This window comes from Lutjanus erythropterus, chromosome 15 (genome assembly GCF_056507025.1).
Source record: "Lutjanus erythropterus isolate fLutEry1 chromosome 15, fLutEry1.hap2, whole genome shotgun sequence".
NCBI lineage: Eukaryota > Metazoa > Chordata > Actinopteri > Lutjaniformes > Lutjanidae > Lutjanus > Lutjanus erythropterus.
Window position 1 is genome coordinate 37021854 of NC_139331.1, and position 17013 is coordinate 37038866.

Below are 17013 nucleotides of genomic sequence, written 5' to 3' on the forward strand. Positions count from 1 at the left end.
TCCCGGTTGATTAGATCAGGGGTCTGCAACATTTACAATCAAAAGAGCCGTCTGTGGGCGAACAAAATCTGCCTGCAGTCACAGCTATTCAATTCTCTTTTTCCTTTTTTTCCCTGAAAACATTTTTTCAGGGGAAAAAAAGAGAAAAAATGAGACCAAAATCAATTAATTTCAGTGTAATCACCACAATTATTCTGAGTGTGTTTGCTCAGGGAGGTGAGTTAAATTCATGTGGAGCTTTCACAGTTAAACTTTAGCATTCTTTGACACACAGATCTACACTGTTGATCAACTGCAAATCATCTTTAAAGTGTTGAAGTGAATGAAGAGCTGGAGAGTCGAAAAATAAAGTATTGAATTAGTTCTGGTTTCAAGATCACTTTGGCACGAACAAAGAGAACTGAGTCATATTTGATGTGAGTGTTTTAATCGTTGTTCCCACAGAACCATCTGGGAAGTCATCCATGAACACTGTTTGGAAAAGGGCAGGAACTATTTAAGTTAAAATAAGTGTGTTAGTTGCATATGTTTTGCTACATGACTTATCTAAGTTATATCCCGACTAACTTGCCGAATTCGCAAGAAAGACCAAACAATTAAGAATTTGTCATAGACAGCATTTCACACAGTTTGTAAAGTCTCTCCTCACTCAACAGCAATACGGCAGTTTTTCAGTGTCGGGGTCACTTGTGTGTCACAAACATACGCTGCAGGTAAGAGAGACCACGAGGAGTTTACATTATGATCACACCTGCAGAGCCGTCCACTTCTGATCTGATCACCCAGGAGGCGTGGTAATACCATGTGTGAACGTGTTAACACCATGTGTGAACGTGTTAATACCAGGTGTGAACGTGTTAATACCAGGTGTGAACGTGTTAACAGCAAGTGTGAACGTGTTAATACCAGGTGTGAACGTGTTAACAGCAGGTGTGAACATGTTAACACCATGTGTGAACGTGTTAATACCAGGTGTGAACGTGTTAACAGCAAGTGTGAACGTGTTAATACCAGGTGTGAACGTGTTAACACCAGGTGTGAACGTGTTAACAGCAGGTGTGAACGTGTTAATACCAGGTGTGAACGCGTTAATACCAGGTGTGAACGTGTTAACAGCAGGTGTGAACGTGTTAATAACAGGTGTGAACGTGTTAATACCAGGTGTGAACGTGTTAACAGCAGGTGTGAACGTGTTAATAACAGGTGTGAACGTGTTAATACCAGGTGTGAACGTGTTAACAGCAGGTGTGAACGTGTTAATAACAGGTGTGAACGTGTTAACAGCAGGTGTGAACGTGTTAATACCACGTGTGAACGTGTTAATACCAGGTGTGAACGTGTTAACAGCAGGTGTGAACGTGTTAACAGCAGGTGTGAACGTGTTAATACCAGGTGTGAACGTGTTAACAACAGGTGTGAACGTGTTAATACCAGGTGTGAACGTGTTAATAACAGGTGTGAACGTGTTAACAGCAGGTGTGAACGTGTTAATACCAGGTGTGAACGTGTTAATACCAGGTGTGAACGTGTTAATAACAGGTGTGAACGTGTTAACAGCAGGTGTGAACGTGTTAATACCATAACATAGTTGCACTGACCAAGCTGCCGTATTTGATGCGTTGGGAGTGAGAACCACCTGATTCATAAGTAGTGTGGAAGAAAAAGAGTTGAGGTTGGCAGAAAGGTAAGAAAACGTAATAGGAAGAGAACCAGAGAGGAAGAAGAGGAAGAAGAAGAGAAGGAGGGGGGGAGGTATGAAGGGAAAAGAAGAAGGAGGAGTTGGACAAAGACAGAGAGATGGAGGAGAGGAAGAGAAAGGTGGACCATGAAAGGACATAATCCTCAGCCCTTCTCACCTTCTTTCAACCACATGCCGTCCACGATTACTGAATTCCTGCTTCTTCACTCGGCTGATCACTGTGATGATTTGCTGACATTCTCTCCAACACATTCCTTCTGTTACACTGTGTGTGTGTGTGTGTGTGTGTGTGTGTGTGTGTGTGTGTGTGCGTGTGTGTGAGGCTCAGCAGTCTCTGCTTTCACTGGCGGCCTGTTCTCCCACTCCCTCTGAAGGCCTGTGAACATACAGTATGTGTGGGCCGGAGCCGGCTCACCATTACATTTTCAAATGGCCAGAGTCCTCGAGGAGCGCTTGATTTTTGGCTGCTGCGAGCACACAGTTGGTGAGACAGACTGTCCCTGAAATAAAACATCAGGAATCTGATCCTTTCAAAGCAGCCAATCAGTGTCCACCGCAAGCCACAGAGTCTGATCGACTGTAACTCTGCCACTGTCAGAAAAATACTGTGAGAAAGTTTCTGTACTGCAGAAAGTCAGAGATTCATGTTCACTCAGAAAACATTTGGACCAACACATAGACTGGAGGTTTGTCCGGGGTGTACCCTGCCTCTTGTCCAATGCATGAATGGATGGATGGATGATCATGTGTAAGTGTCACTGCATGAGTCTGATTCCTGATGAATGTGTTGTGTCAGGCCCCGATATCAGATCGACCCCATCTCTAGTGGATTTATGCTCTTTGGTGTTGCAACAGGCTCATGCATTATTTAGCAAATCACTGAATAATGACTAACGGGATGAAAACAAGGTGTGTTGCACACTCGGGCCACACAAACAGTGTTGCTGCTGCGGTGCTGCTACTGCCAGCTGTCTTTCTATATTCAGTTTGCAGATGAGTTTCAAAAAGAAGAAAAGAATTGTGGCATTAAACAGAGAGCAGTTAGTACACATCATGTTCAAGCAAAGACACAACGGGAGGAAAGGGGAGACTTTTTAATGGATTTAATGAACTGACAAAGTACAGAGAGAGATACAAGCACAGCAATTTTAACAACTTTTCACCCATTAATCTGTGAAATTCCCAGGTTCACATGCACAGGTGTCACTAATCCATTTGCATAAGTATCATGACTTACATGGATCAGTGATATGATCGCTTTCTTCCTCAAAATTAATATGAGTGCATTAAAATGACTGAGTGTGAATACATGCATTTTCTTGCTAACCTGTCCCTTACTGATCATTTTAACTGATTAACCTGTTTTTAATCTTCCCTCCCCTCCCTGAAGGTGTCTCCCCACCCAGCAACACACCCGTCACTACCAGCTGTGACTTCCCCGGACTGGGCTGCCCAGGTAGGAAAAACAAACACATCTGCATGGCCAACACTGTCATGGCAACTGGTCGTAAAAATAACACAGAGGCTGAACAAAACTGAGAGACATTTGGATTGAAACAACAGTTAAATGTAACACAGATGTCTGTGGTCACTTGTCACTCAAAGAGCAAAGAGAAAACTTTAACTTTCTGTCTTTTACTTCTGTTCAGTTTTGTGTTCATCTCAGTTTCCTCCTTTGAAAACTTCTTTGAACCAAATCCAACATTTGTGGTGTTAAAAGCACCCTGTTGTTTCAAACAAATTCAGCCGAGTTTTAACCAAAATATCTGACAAATTACCAAACTGATACTTGCTGGGAAAAGAGCGTAGGCAGAGTTGGTCATTTTGGTATTTTAAAACAGAGAATAGAAACATTCTTACAGATTCTTGGTAAAGAAATATAATTTTTTCTCACTTTTATACCTCATTCATTCACCAGTCATCGTCGTCAGTCATTGTCTACTCACCGTCATTCTGACTGAAGTTCAGGTTTAGTTTTTTAGTCCACTGCTGGAGTTTCACAGGAAAACAGTGTTGCTGAATCTCCCAAACAATGGAAGTGAACGGTTTCAAACATACAAACAACTGGAAAAAGAACATCTGAAATGTTTTCCAACCTGTTTCAAGTTGTACCTCTGTTTACAGTCGTCTCACCCGACACAGATTATTTGCTGTTGATCATCCAGTCATGTTGGTATTTTGTTTTGTTGAACACTGTTGGCAGTTTGTTCCCATGTCCTCCGAATCCACCTGTAATGGTGAACTTTTGCAACTAGTGAACAAACTAGAGAGGAAACACAAAAAAGCAACGTGCAGCAATGCATTTCTGCTTCTAAAATTTTTGCACTGAAGACCGAAGGTGAGTTTCATCATTGTTGTTTGTTCATCAAGTCTCAAGTCTTTGCACTCAAGTTCCAGGAGCTTTGAGTTTCAAACCATAAATAATTCATGATTTGCTCTTCACCAAACGTTACGCCGTTCTAATAACAGAGGCTTGACTCGCTGCTCTTTGTGTAACTTTAAATGTCGAACAAAGTTGGCAGTTGTTGCGTCTCCATCTGCACATTGTTCATACTGCAATTCATTTTTTGTGTGACCACTTGTAGTTTTTGTACATAAACAAAACGATCTTTAGTAACGTAACATTAGTTCCTCATGGTTCTCTGCTTCCTGGTTGGTTCACACAAAGTGGATCTGGTGAGGTCAGTGTTGACTTCCTGAGAATGGATAGAAGAGTTTTGAGTGAGAACATGTTGAAAATCTGCACTGTCAAATATTTCCGAAACATGCTTTTTGCGATATCTGGTTGTTTCGGGATTGAGATTGAATCATTCGGTCATCAAAGATTATTTCAAATATACGGCAAGTCCTCTTCAATCCATCTGCATCTATACAGGAAGTAAGTATTAAAGTCTAAGTCAGGCTGAACCGTTCACAAAGTTTTCAACATGAGCTGTTATCCGAAGCACCTTTAGGGACCATGAGTTACCATGAGTGCAGTTGGCATTCAGTCTGCTGGGAAATGAACCGTGGCCGTGTTCCTACCTTGAATTATTGACTCTTCAACCTGCTGCCAGGAGTGATGTATATAACTGCAGTTTTCTTCCATGATCACAGACATATTTAACACAAGTAAACCCAGTGGGAATCAAACTCTCAACCTTTGGTAGCATCAGTTCCAAACAGCTTCACAGGTTGATGGTTTCTGCTGTCAGTCTCTGCTCGATGTGTCTCGTCAACAAAGTCCGAATGAACCCAAGGCCTCCTGAACCCCCCGAAGCTGCGTAACCCTCAAAATGGATTCTGGACATCTTGTTAGTAGAAACTCGAACTCAACCTCAACCAGCCTGAGGTTTGGTTCACAAAACCTCCACATTCCCCAAAGCCCTGAACATCTCCCTGCCTCTGAACTCTCCCAAATACTGTCAAAAAATACTGAAAATAAAAGGAGAGGGGGCGTTGAAGGATGAAAAAGGCAAAAAGAAGATGACAGACAGGATTGAAAACAGGGAGAAAAAGGAAATGTGCAGGGATCATTGGGAAGGTGATGATAGAATAAAAGGAGAAGAAACTGAAGAAATAAGATGGTATATTTTTTTCAAAAACAGACAATCATTTGCTTATTCTAGCTCTTCTGGTGTTGCTGCTTTTCACTGGTTGATTGGACAAAAGAAGCTACCTGAAGATATCACTTTGGAACATGCAACAGGCATTTTTTTACAATCTTAGCTGACAAGATATTTTATTAGTCTCTCTACAGACGTCTGCCTTGTTTGCATTTCTAAACCAATCTCAAGCATCTTGGGCGGAGCTAAGCCCAGGACGCAGCGACGGTGCACTGACAGGGAGCTTGTTTTGGTGGATCATTTGCACATCAGGAGGCGAGCTCCGGCATTTTAATGACTAAATCACTGGTGACAGCTGTTAGCTTGTTTGCACGTGTATCATTAGCATCCCAGGCGTTAATTTGCTGTTTTCAGTGTGAAGATTGCAGCTTGGAGGTTTTTTGTTGTTCCCTGGGGACTTTGAAAATGTAGACGTAGATGCTGTGATGCCACTTGGAGCAAGCAACAAATGGTAGGATTTATTGGGTGTAGGTCCTGCCAAGTGTAGAGAAACTTTTATCAGAATTTCAAGAAAAATGTACAGAAAATGTAAATGAATGCTTGTTTCCATCCACTAGGACAGGATATCGGTCCTCAGCACTTTTAAGGTGTTGACGTCTCTGGTGAAAGGACACCTGCATTTGATCTTTTTTGTACTAAGATCTAGAAAAAGTGTTTTTTTTCTTGCAGCCAGTCACCACGAGCGTTCGATTTCTGTATTAATTTGAATGTTTGTCACCGTTTTTAATCTCTTCAGTGGAGCAGAATCTTCAGTGACATTAAGTCACATGCTTTATCTGTTTCCACTGAACACAGTTTATTTTGTCGATACACCCAAACTTTCCCATCTCAGCTGAGCTTAAAACCCGCCGTAGTTGTTTTGACTTTTCCACTGTTGCACAAATTGAAAATGCTCGTAAAAAACAGCTGCATGGAAATGCACTTAAAAATGAAAAAGAAGATTTTTATGGGGAAGGTTCCTCTTATCCAAGCAAAGTGTTTCAAGGTACAGGGTCTCATATGGTATACAGATTGTAAAGCCCTTGGATTTATGGCTTGAAAGGGAAAAGAAGAGAAGAAGTCAAACAAGGACAGGACTCTCAAAATGAGGAAATTATGAAAAGGAAACTGATGCAGCAGTCTGCTTGTTCTTATCTAACCCTCCTTCAGAAATCAAGTGTCTGCAGATGAGGAGGAAAAGTGTAGACAGGTTGCAGTTTAATAAGCATTCACCTTCTGCCTCTCAGTCTCACCAAACGTTGTGGAAAAGAATCTCCTTGAGCAGCTCTGTTAATGACATTTTCCTTAAATGACCCCTTTGTGTCCTGAGGGGAACGAATGTGAAGGAACCAGAGAATGGAACCCACCCCAGGGTGCCGTTCAGCCGTAGCCAAGACCATTAAAACAGGAACGCTGTCTGGACACCAATCACCTCTGCTCCAGGAGGTCACGTGATCTGGAACTTGAACTTGGAACAGTAGCTGCGGGCCAGCTCGACGACGTGACCCGGCCCCACTCGCTAAATGTCAGTTCTCACACTCTCCTGGACTATGGAGGACTCAGAGGGACATTTTTCTAAAGGTCAGTTTTTGTGGGATCGAGCTCATGAGAGGAATGGAGTCGAGCCAATTAAGCTCCAGAATATGAATGACTACGGCAGCCCGGGCAGGTCAATAGGCCATGAGAGAGCACTCAAAGGGTTATATGTTAAATCCTTGAATTTGATTGGTCTACAGAGTGCAGGGGTGTCTAAAGAGCAGCACCCCTGGTGCTTTAAGGACGCAAACGTCTTCATCTTTGGATTGAATGGTCACCTGAACACCTGGTGAGAACTGGTGTGTTTCTGAAATAAAAAAGCCTTCAGCAAGGTCACAGCATTCAAGAAAATGCGATTTATTTATTAAAAGTGTACATGCATGAAATTAAAGAGAACCAGCAGTCACAGGGGAGGTAGTTGTGATGGAATTTAAGGGAGTATTTTTTCTTTTTTCATTTGGCTTCTACCAGAGCACTTTGTCTGTGGTTCATTACCGTAAAAATATATCTACTACTTCCACACTTGTGGTTGGTGTGTTAACTTTTGAAGACATGGTGCACTGGCAAGTGTAAGTCTACAAAGCCTGTGTAAAGGGCTTTAAAGTTGTTTCTACTGGACAGATTTTGTGGTTACTGCAATTTGTAAAGCACTTTTTCACTAAAACAAAGCAAAATTGAACTCTGAAATTTTGTCAAAACAAATTTCAACAGGTTTACTTTTAGTTTGAACTGAATTACAACACAAAAAGGTGGTTGGTCTTTGGACAGACTGGGTCAGATCAGCTGACAGAGTCATTAAGTGTCAACTCGTTGAGTATTATTAAGAACTGATTCATGATTTTCAGTTTTTAAATAACAGATGTTTTAATCTTTGGACTCGGGGGAAGTTATCAAGAATTTTCAGGTCATGAGGCTCAAGTCCAAGTGAAGTCACGAGTCATCGGTGTTAGAGTCCAAGTCTTTTTTTTTAATTTGTTGAGTCTAAAGTCATCAACATGTGTGACTGGAGTCCAGAGCTCTGCTGCAGCTTCTCAAACATTCATCATCCTCTGCATCTTTCTCTCTCTCTCTCTCTCTCTCATCCCAACCCCCTTGTCACTGCCATCAGCCGCTTCCTCCCCCGCCACTTCATCCACTGACTCCACTAACACCATCCATGCTACTAATGCCACCACCCACGGTAAGCAACCCTCATCCTCGCCCTCCTCCTCCTCATTATATCTTTCCTCTGTCCTCTTTTTTTTATCATCTGTAGCCTATTAAGCCTTCTTTCTTTCTCCACTTTAGTTTTCACTCCAGCACTGTCCTTTTGCTTTTCCATCATCCTCTTATTTCTCCACCTATTTCAGTTTTTCAGCCTCCTTCCTCCCTCTTGTTTAAGCGTTGTTCAGCTCATAATCTTGGATGGTTTACCTTTTGATCACTTGTCAATAGTTTAGTTCCCTTTGCCCGTAACTTTAAGATGGATTTGAGGGCACCATTTAAGATCCAAAAGCGAAATTTCTTTTTCAGGAAGTCATGTAGGTCATTCGTAAGAAACAATTATCCTTAATGTGTTTTCGAAGAGGCTTTCTTCATGAAAGTCAGATTGACCCTTCAAGGACCTGTGGAAAGTTGCTCGGAGCAATTTTACTTTTTATGCACCTCTGAAGAGTAAAAGGCTCCATTATTAATTTGTTCTCTCCATTATTCATCATCTACCCGTGAGACGACTCAGCTAATTCTGTCCTGATGAACATGTTCGTAGGAAAAGACTCCAGATAAATATTATCTAGCACTGCATTAAGACACAAATTAATCAACTCTTTTCATTATTTAATTAACCTCTCTGTCAATCTTTCTGCATCTGAGGGGTTGTAGTGTAGTGGTGAATGAATGTTCCCGGGAATTTATAAGAATCAGCTTGGAAACGTGAAGTTCAGTGTGGAATTTAAATAATAAGCTCAGGTGAAGTAGAAAATGTGCTTTACTCAGTGCAGAGAAAAATGTGGGATACATGAGTATACCCTGTTCCTCAGCTTGTCCTCAGAGGAGAAGCCTTTTTGGGTTACACCTGGAACCAGAATCCCCTGTGAGAGGTTCTAAAAGAGAATCTCTTTCCACCTTCTTAGGGTGCTAACAAGAACACACTCAGGAGATTATACAGAGAACACATTTATATTCCAAGGGTTTTCCTTAGAACCAGAGAACCCTTGATGGATGAGTTCTTCTTCCCTTGAAGAACTCTCTTCCAAAGAGGGTTCTTTGGTTGAAAAGAACTTGATGGAGCCCTTAGACCAGGCTGCACCAAGAAAGATTAATTTAATTTAAGATGTGTTCTAATCAGAGTTTAGCAAAACTGCGTTTAAAATAACTAAATCCAAATTTAAAATTAAAATGAGATTTGTTGCACAATTAAAAAAAATCTGTCTAACAGATCAAAGTTTATTGATGTAAACTGAAATGAACTAGAGTTTTATTAATATGGAGATGCTTGATTACCCAAATGAAAATAAAGGAAAAAACAAACTCAAGTGTTGGGACCTAGTAAGTATAAAAGTGGGAGAAAAGTATTATCTTCTGGCTGCTCTATATTCCTAACAAAATGTTACATGGTTTTCTAGCTAGCTAAAAGGTTAGCAAAACATTATATTGTTTGTTAGCTAGCTAAAAGTTAACAAAAATGTTTCATTGTTTGCTAGCGTGGTAAAAAGTTAACAATACCTTACATTTATTGCTAATTAGCTAAAAAAAAATAAAATATAATGTTGTTTGCCAAGTATAGAGTGAGCAAAACATTATATTGTTTGTTAGCTAGCTAAAAAGTTAACAAAATGTTTAATCGTTTGCCAGCTAGCTAAAAGCTAAGTTAGCTATTTAAGTTGGAGTTTAAAGTTTTGGTGTAACAGAATTAAACTTAATCTCTTTTTAGAGTAAAAACCAAACTGAAGTTTAAAGCGAGGATTAAATTAAATCTTTCCTAATTTTATGCTAGTTTTAATTTTTGATGATGACATAACTTGTTGGTGTTGTAACCCAGCTTTAGTCTTACAAATGTTCTGCATAGAACCTCAGCCCCTCGATTAGAACCCTTTTGTGTATAAAAAGTTGATGCATGTTGGGAGTATGAATATTAGAGGAGGATTATGAGGAGGAGCGCTGGGTGTTCCTGATCTTCACCTGGCCTCATTAAAACCATTTTGTTCTCCATGTGTGGTCCGTCTCGTTCTGCTGTATCCTTTGATTTGTCATCTCCAGTTCTCCCCCCCATCACTCCATCTCCATCCACCATCCCCACATCCACTAGCATGCAACTAACCCCAACCATCACTACCAGCAGCAGCAGCAGCAGCAGCAGCACAACCATCTCCTCCTCCTCCTCCTCTGGTAAGGTTTCATCTGCTTTGCTGCTTTATTGTTTGCCATCAGCATCTCCACACCACACCGCTCCTCACCATCCAGATTAGAACAGAAAAAGTCATTATTGAATGTTTCCCTCCTAACTTTTATTGTATTGGTTGAAAAGCCTTCAAACCTGTGTAAACAGTAGACAATTTTTAATAGTTTGGAGAATGTTCCTGAACATCATGACAGTGATGTCCAGTTTTGCACTATTATTCTGGTACGCTCATCTAATTGTGACAGATGTACTATAGAAAAAGAGAAGGACTTTTTGAAACAACAGAATGCTGCAGGAATGACTGAATGAAAACCCCAAAATACCAGAAAATCCCAGATCTCCTCAAATCTACTGTAATTTACTGAGCCGTCACAGGATGTTCGGAATTTATCTTTTGCCCATACATCAAAGGAGGAAGTACACAGGAGTCCAATATGTCTTACACTGAAACTGGTTTAATGAAACTTGATCAAGGAAAATGAAAGAATAATCAATGCATGCTTTGTCCCGATGTTCCCTTCAATTCTAGGTTCAATTCAAGGTTCGGTCCTCTGGGAATACTCTTTAAACATTCACAGTTTATGCCATAATTTAATTGTCTAAATAAGGTCAGACCCAACTCATCTACAGCACATAGAATTAGCCTATTGGTTTGCAAATCCAAAAAAGGAGAAATATGAATGTACAAGGTCTGAGAACACAACTCAGCACCCTTTTCTCCCATTCCTCAAGGTCAGTGACATCCAATCCCTGATTACAGTTCTACTCTAACTCTCCCAGAATCACATCATTAATACAAAGACAAGAGTGTATAATTTTTTTTAACTTGTGATATCAGTACGGGACCCCAGGAAGACTGTCAGATGTCATGGCGTTAACTAAAGGGGATCCTAATAAACTAATAAAACAATCATGCCAAACACTAGTCACTTACTTTTTATTTCTGATTGGATTTATACTTCAGAAATCATAAAAGTGGTGTTCATTAGTGAGGATTATCTTGCTGAATGTGAACATTTCTGTATCATAAACTTCTCCTTTTCTGCATCAATCGAAAAGCCAATGGAAAAATCCCATTGGGAACCAGAGCAGCGCTAACCTCGGGATCGGATCGGTCATTCCTGCAGCAGTCTATGAGGTCCTTGGTTTCAGACAGCAGCTTTTCATTCAGTTTAGAAATGGGTGTGCCAAAAACAAAAAGCTTCAAACCAAATTAAAACATCGACTCCAAGATGCTTTTGGAAAACCCAGTTTGTGGACCAAATGTCAGAAAGGCTTAACATTTCTTTTTGTCTGAATCACTGACATAAATAAAGATGAATGCTGTGTCTCCTCCTCCTCCCGCTGTACAAAAATGAAGCCAAAGTGAAGTGCATTTATTCTGTGTTAACAAGACATTTGATTGGTTTTATTTAATCTCATCTGGAAAACAATATAGAACATTTTAGATGATTGAATCATCAACATTTAATTAAGTTACTACTAAATTTCTTCCACAGTCTTTATATTTTTTTGGCGACCCAAATAAAATCTCCTGTAATCCACCTGTGGGCCCCGACCCGGTGTTTGGGAATGACTGATGTACTGTAGAGCCACCAGGGAGCGATCCAGATGTTTTGGCTTCACTTTTGGGGAGCTTTTATGTCGTCCATCTTTATGTATGTCAATGGTATAAACTTTTGATTTTGGTCCTGGAAACAAACAAGACTCAGAGCTTTTCCCATTAACGCACTGTGCTTGTGTGTTATGTGACTGACATGCTGACTCATTGTGCTGATCAGTTCTGCCTGCAACTACCATCATCATCATCACCACCAGCGCTGCTACGCCTGTACCTGCTGCCACTAACGCTGCTTCAGCCAGCAGCACCACACATGGTAAGGTAGTTAACCAAATGTTATCAAAGCTAACGTCATAAATCAAAGGTCTGATTTCATCCTCTTCTGTCTTTGATAACTTACAATCATTTTGTCTACTTTTGGTTTAAATTTCTTAAATATTTTTGTGATGTTGAGGGAGAACTAAGAATTCATCCATTATCCTAGCTCACAGAAAAGAAGCTAGCTCGCCATTTCATCATCAATGGTTTTTATCACCTTCTTTCTAAAAACATAATAGTTGTTCTGTTAAATGTGTGTTTACTATCATAATGGACAATCTTATTTTATCTTAGAAATGATGAGACATGTTGCTGTCATGAGGTTTTAATTACACGTGGTTAAAATCACTTAAGTCAACATTCAAGTCCTAGTTATGACTGGGAGACTCTAAAAGCATTAGTCATTATTATGTAGATACTTGAAAAAGTAAACAAATAAACTTAAGATAAAGTCCACTGTTTCATTTAATTATAAGTAAATTTAAATATTGGAACATGAACATGATGCTTTATTGATCCAGTATGATGAGAACCTGAAAAAAAAAAAAACAACAACAACAACAAAAAAACCTTGATTGACATTAATGGCGTACCCATTTGTAAATTTTGCAGTCCAGTATTTTACTGGATACCATTTGTTCTAGATTATGAACAGAAAGTCATAATATCAGACAAAAGACAAATGAAAGAAACCATAAATGGGAAAACTGAGAAATGGAGCAATAGTTAACCTGAAAAAGAGGCAGAACTTTTAGCTCTCAACTAAATCCACAATGTGTTATTAAGTCGATGTCCCCACAATGTAACAGTGTCTCCACGGTGTAGGTATACCTCCAGGTTGATGTCCTCTTAGTGTGAGTGTGTTTTTAGTGTGTAGCTCTGCTGACAGGTTGTTGTCTGCGTAGTGTATTGGAGCTGTTTACAGGCTGCGATCCACACAGTTTGTGTCACCACAGCAGAACTGTGTTGTTAAGTTGATGTCCCCTCAATGTCCTTGTGTCCCCACAATGTAGGTATGTTTTCATGTAATTTCTGTCAATACGTAGCTGTGTTTTCAGGTTATTATAGGTGTTGTCTGCACAGTGTATCGTAGCTTCTTACAGCCGTCATTCCCACATTAATGTTCTTTGAAGTTGGTTTCCTCACCATGTAGGTGTGTTTTAGTGTGATTGTACCACACTGACAGGCTGTTGTCTGCACAGTGTGATGTAGCTGTTTAACAGGTTGTTATCCTCACACACAGTAGCTGTCTTTTCAGATTGGTGCACCACATTGTAGCACGATCAGCAGGTTGTTGTGGCTAAAATGTGAAGAATACAAGTACACACATACACTCACAGGACTGAACAGACTGATAATCTGTGATTGTTTACTTCCCCTGTAGCCCAACAGACAACCAGCAGCACGACAGCTGTTTCATCTGCTCCCACTAACCACCCAGATACTAACCCCAGCACGCATGGTAAGAGCAACAGCACTGCAGTGACTCCTCAGATAAGACTGATGAGCTTCACATACAAAACACCGCATGCTGTGCCTGCACTTTTAATCTGGGTGCAGGTACAAAAACATACAGGATTTAACTCTGCACCAGTTCATGTTTAGATGGTCGGAGTGATTAAATTATAGCCGCCACTGATTACACAGCCTCTCTTCCAAACAAGCTAACTGTACATATGTAGCTGTGTTGGCTGGCAGTCGTGCCGTGCCCTCAGTCGTGGAAAAAACAGTCCTCACAAAACCAAACAGCAATAAATCTGAGCAGTAAAACTGGAGTAATTTAAAACCAAGGGAAATTAAATTCAATTCAGTTTATTTCCCAACCTGGTTAAATAATTACGGGTACAGCAGGACCTTTCATGGTCTGAATATTAAAGCCCGGTCATGATGTTGGACATTTAACAACAGCTTAAAAAGTATCATTGCTGATTCTCACTGAATATTAAACCAGTTATTAGAGTTTGAAGCAACATTTATACGTGATATAGACGTAACTTAAATTTAAACCTGTTTTAAGTTGTATTATTGGCAGAGTTACAAGCACGGGCAATCAGGTGCATAACGAGCTTTTGGAACAAAAGCACATCAATAAATGCTTTAAACTTAGGCTTTAACTAATATATTCATCATTACTGATTATAATTTTTTGACTTATTTTTGTAAAAAAAAAATGCAATTTCTTTTATTTTAAAATTTCAAAATATCTTTAAAAAAAAGAAGACAAAGAATGTTTAGCATTTTTGTATATTGGGTTTTCAAAATTGTTGATTAATTTTATGTTCAATTAATCAACTAATTTCAGCTGTTACTTATAAAAACCTTGTCACATTAAGAGGCCTGACATAACAAGCTTTCTAATACTTAAACTGGAGCTTTTTGACATTTGTGCAAACATATGTCTTATCACCACCTTTACATCTGTAAGAATACAATCTTCGCTTCTTTCTGCCTCATTCTGTCTTTTGGCCTCCTGTCTTCTCTTCTTCGTTTCGTCTCCACAAACAGTCTCAAGTACGACTCCTCCACTGCTGGTCATAACTACTAACCAACCAACCACTAACACAGCTGTTACTGCTGCCTCCTTCTGGGGTAAGACACACATTTGCATGACAAGTTTGAAATTAAGGTTAGTTCTTTGTTTTTCCTTCTTGTTTTCTTATTAGAAAAAAAAAACTTTGCTATCACATTCTTTAGCTTTGAATGATCCATGAAAGTTGCTCTTTTTTCGGCTTCAGAGTTTGGATTTTTTCTACTTCTGTTTGAACTTGTGGTCTTGTTTCCATTAGACTAACAAACATATTTTTTACTAAACATTCAGACTGTCATAGTAATTACATTAGTTACTTATCGTACAATGTATACAGACATGACCTCCATCATTTTTTGCTGACCTTGATTGTGAACTAAACATTATAAAAAAAAAAAAAAAGTGGACAAAGTTTGGGAGAATAGGTCACTTGGTTTGGTCACATTCAGTAGGAACAACATGGTTTTCTGAAGTTACAAACATTGCATACCACGAGCCCTTCGTACGAAAAAAGTGAGAGATATTTAAAATAAGAATATAAAAAATGTTCTTGCATGAGGCTCATTGTTTCTGTGGTTTTGTTTTAATTATGGTTTATTTATTTATTTAGGATATTTTATTTATGTTTTTATTCTACCACCAATGTCTGAATATTCTTTAAAATTAAAAGCTTTTTGAAAGGGTCTGCTCACATGCTCCTGTATTAGCATTATATATCCATCATTAAATGACAATAATATTGTTTTTTGCAATTATTAAAAACGTTTTATGATGATTATTATGACAGGCCTGAATGTATTGTATTGTTTTTTTTTTCACAAGTGGCTTTTCATGATATCTCTATATATTATTTAAATCTATATTATTATCTATATTATTCTTTCTTTACAAATCATCAGTAATAACTGCTTCCCCGGTCGTTGTACTAATGATTAAATCCATAAAACCAGCAAACTTCATCACACAGTTCATCCTTTCTTCTTTTATCTTACTGTAAGCCCTTTCTTGCTTTTTTTGTTTGGCTTTTATTTGTATCTTTTCTCTGATAAGAAAAGACAATAATTAATACAAATGTAATCAAGGTGCAGTTTTCAGAGTTGTGATGATCAATAACTTCAGACAGATCATCTGATTCTTCTCCCTCTGACAGAATTTCTTTTATCTGTATGAGTTAAATATTATTTCTCTGATTTAGTCCTCGCTGTCTGATCCTTGACTTGTGATCAAGAACATTTTAGATATTTTGAAGTTTTATTTGAATAACATCTTTAAATCTTTTTGCATCCTGCTGATAATCTACATTTCATCTCCACAAACAGTCTCAAGTACGACTCCTCCGCTGCTGTCAGTAACTACTAACCAACCAGCCACTAACATAGCTGTTACTGCTGCCTCCACCCGGGGTAAGATACACACCTGTATGCATAGTTTGACAACAAAGGTCGAACATTCTTCTCCTGTCATTCTTGTATAATTGTATCTCTGTTCTTCCCCCTTGTTTCTTGTTAAAATCATCACTCTGTTAGTTTAAAGGTTTCAGAAAAGTAATATTTACTCTTTTTCAGCATTGCTGTGTTTCATATTTAATTTTCTTGTTTGGAGTTTTGATGTGATGATTCTGTTAAATTGTGTTCAGGTTCTGTTTCACAATGATCAGCACCGCTTCTCTTGTTGTGGCACTAACAAATGAATCCATAAAACAACCTAACCTCGTAAGACAAATACTCTTCTGGTTTGGTTTTCTCTAATGTGGTACAAACATTTACATAATCTTTTATTGCTTTAGCTTGTTTTCCATCATTCATGCTTTGATCCTTTAATGCTTTGGTATTTTTGTTTGGTTTCCAGTCCTGTAACTGTCGAAAATCAGAAACCTAATCAAGGTAGAGTTTTCTTATATTCACACCTATGATTATTTGGGATGGATTTATCTGGTGTAAAGGTGTCAGGTGCTTTTTAATCTCCATTGTGTTTTTTGAAAATACTTTAATTTATTGTTTATAACCTGCTTTTTCACCTTAATGGCGTCTGGTTTGATGTGCCGTGCCCTGTTGACAGTGAAGGACTCCTTCTCTCCTGCTGCTGTAGTTACTCCTCAACAGCCTGAACCCCTGCCTTCCCAGTCCAACCCTCTGGCTGCTGGTCAAGCTGCTCACAACAGAAGACACCGGCATGTTTTTGGACTAACTGCTGCACCTCCAGCTCCTCCAGCTGCCACAATCAGACAAAGTAGGCCTGCTTTTGTTCTCCTGTCCACTAGAGGAGCTTCTCATCGTAGGTCGTTTGCTGCCAGTCGGTCAAATCCTCCAACCCAAACACTCAGACTCTTAGCTCCAGCCCCAGGTCCTGCAGTTCCACCCTCACCCCCTCACCCTAGACCTCCAGCCTCCCTCCCTAGACCCCAAGGCC

The 17013-nt window shown here is 39.4% G+C and overlaps 1 protein-coding gene across 1 annotated transcript in view; it reads left to right on the forward strand.

Annotated features, from left to right (window-relative positions):
* adgrg6 (adhesion G protein-coupled receptor G6) overlaps positions 1 to 17013 on the forward strand; it is a 105545-nt gene that overhangs the window by 46888 nt on the left and 41644 nt on the right. The window contains exons 8-13 of the mRNA XM_084736809.1: positions 3090 to 3155; positions 7928 to 7999; positions 10057 to 10185; positions 11980 to 12075; positions 13462 to 13539; positions 14583 to 14666. Coding sequence (XP_084592935.1) covers positions 3090 to 3155; positions 7928 to 7999; positions 10057 to 10185; positions 11980 to 12075; positions 13462 to 13539; positions 14583 to 14666 — 525 coding nt within the window. The remainder of the gene's footprint in view (positions 1 to 3089; positions 3156 to 7927; positions 8000 to 10056; positions 10186 to 11979; positions 12076 to 13461; positions 13540 to 14582; positions 14667 to 17013) is intronic.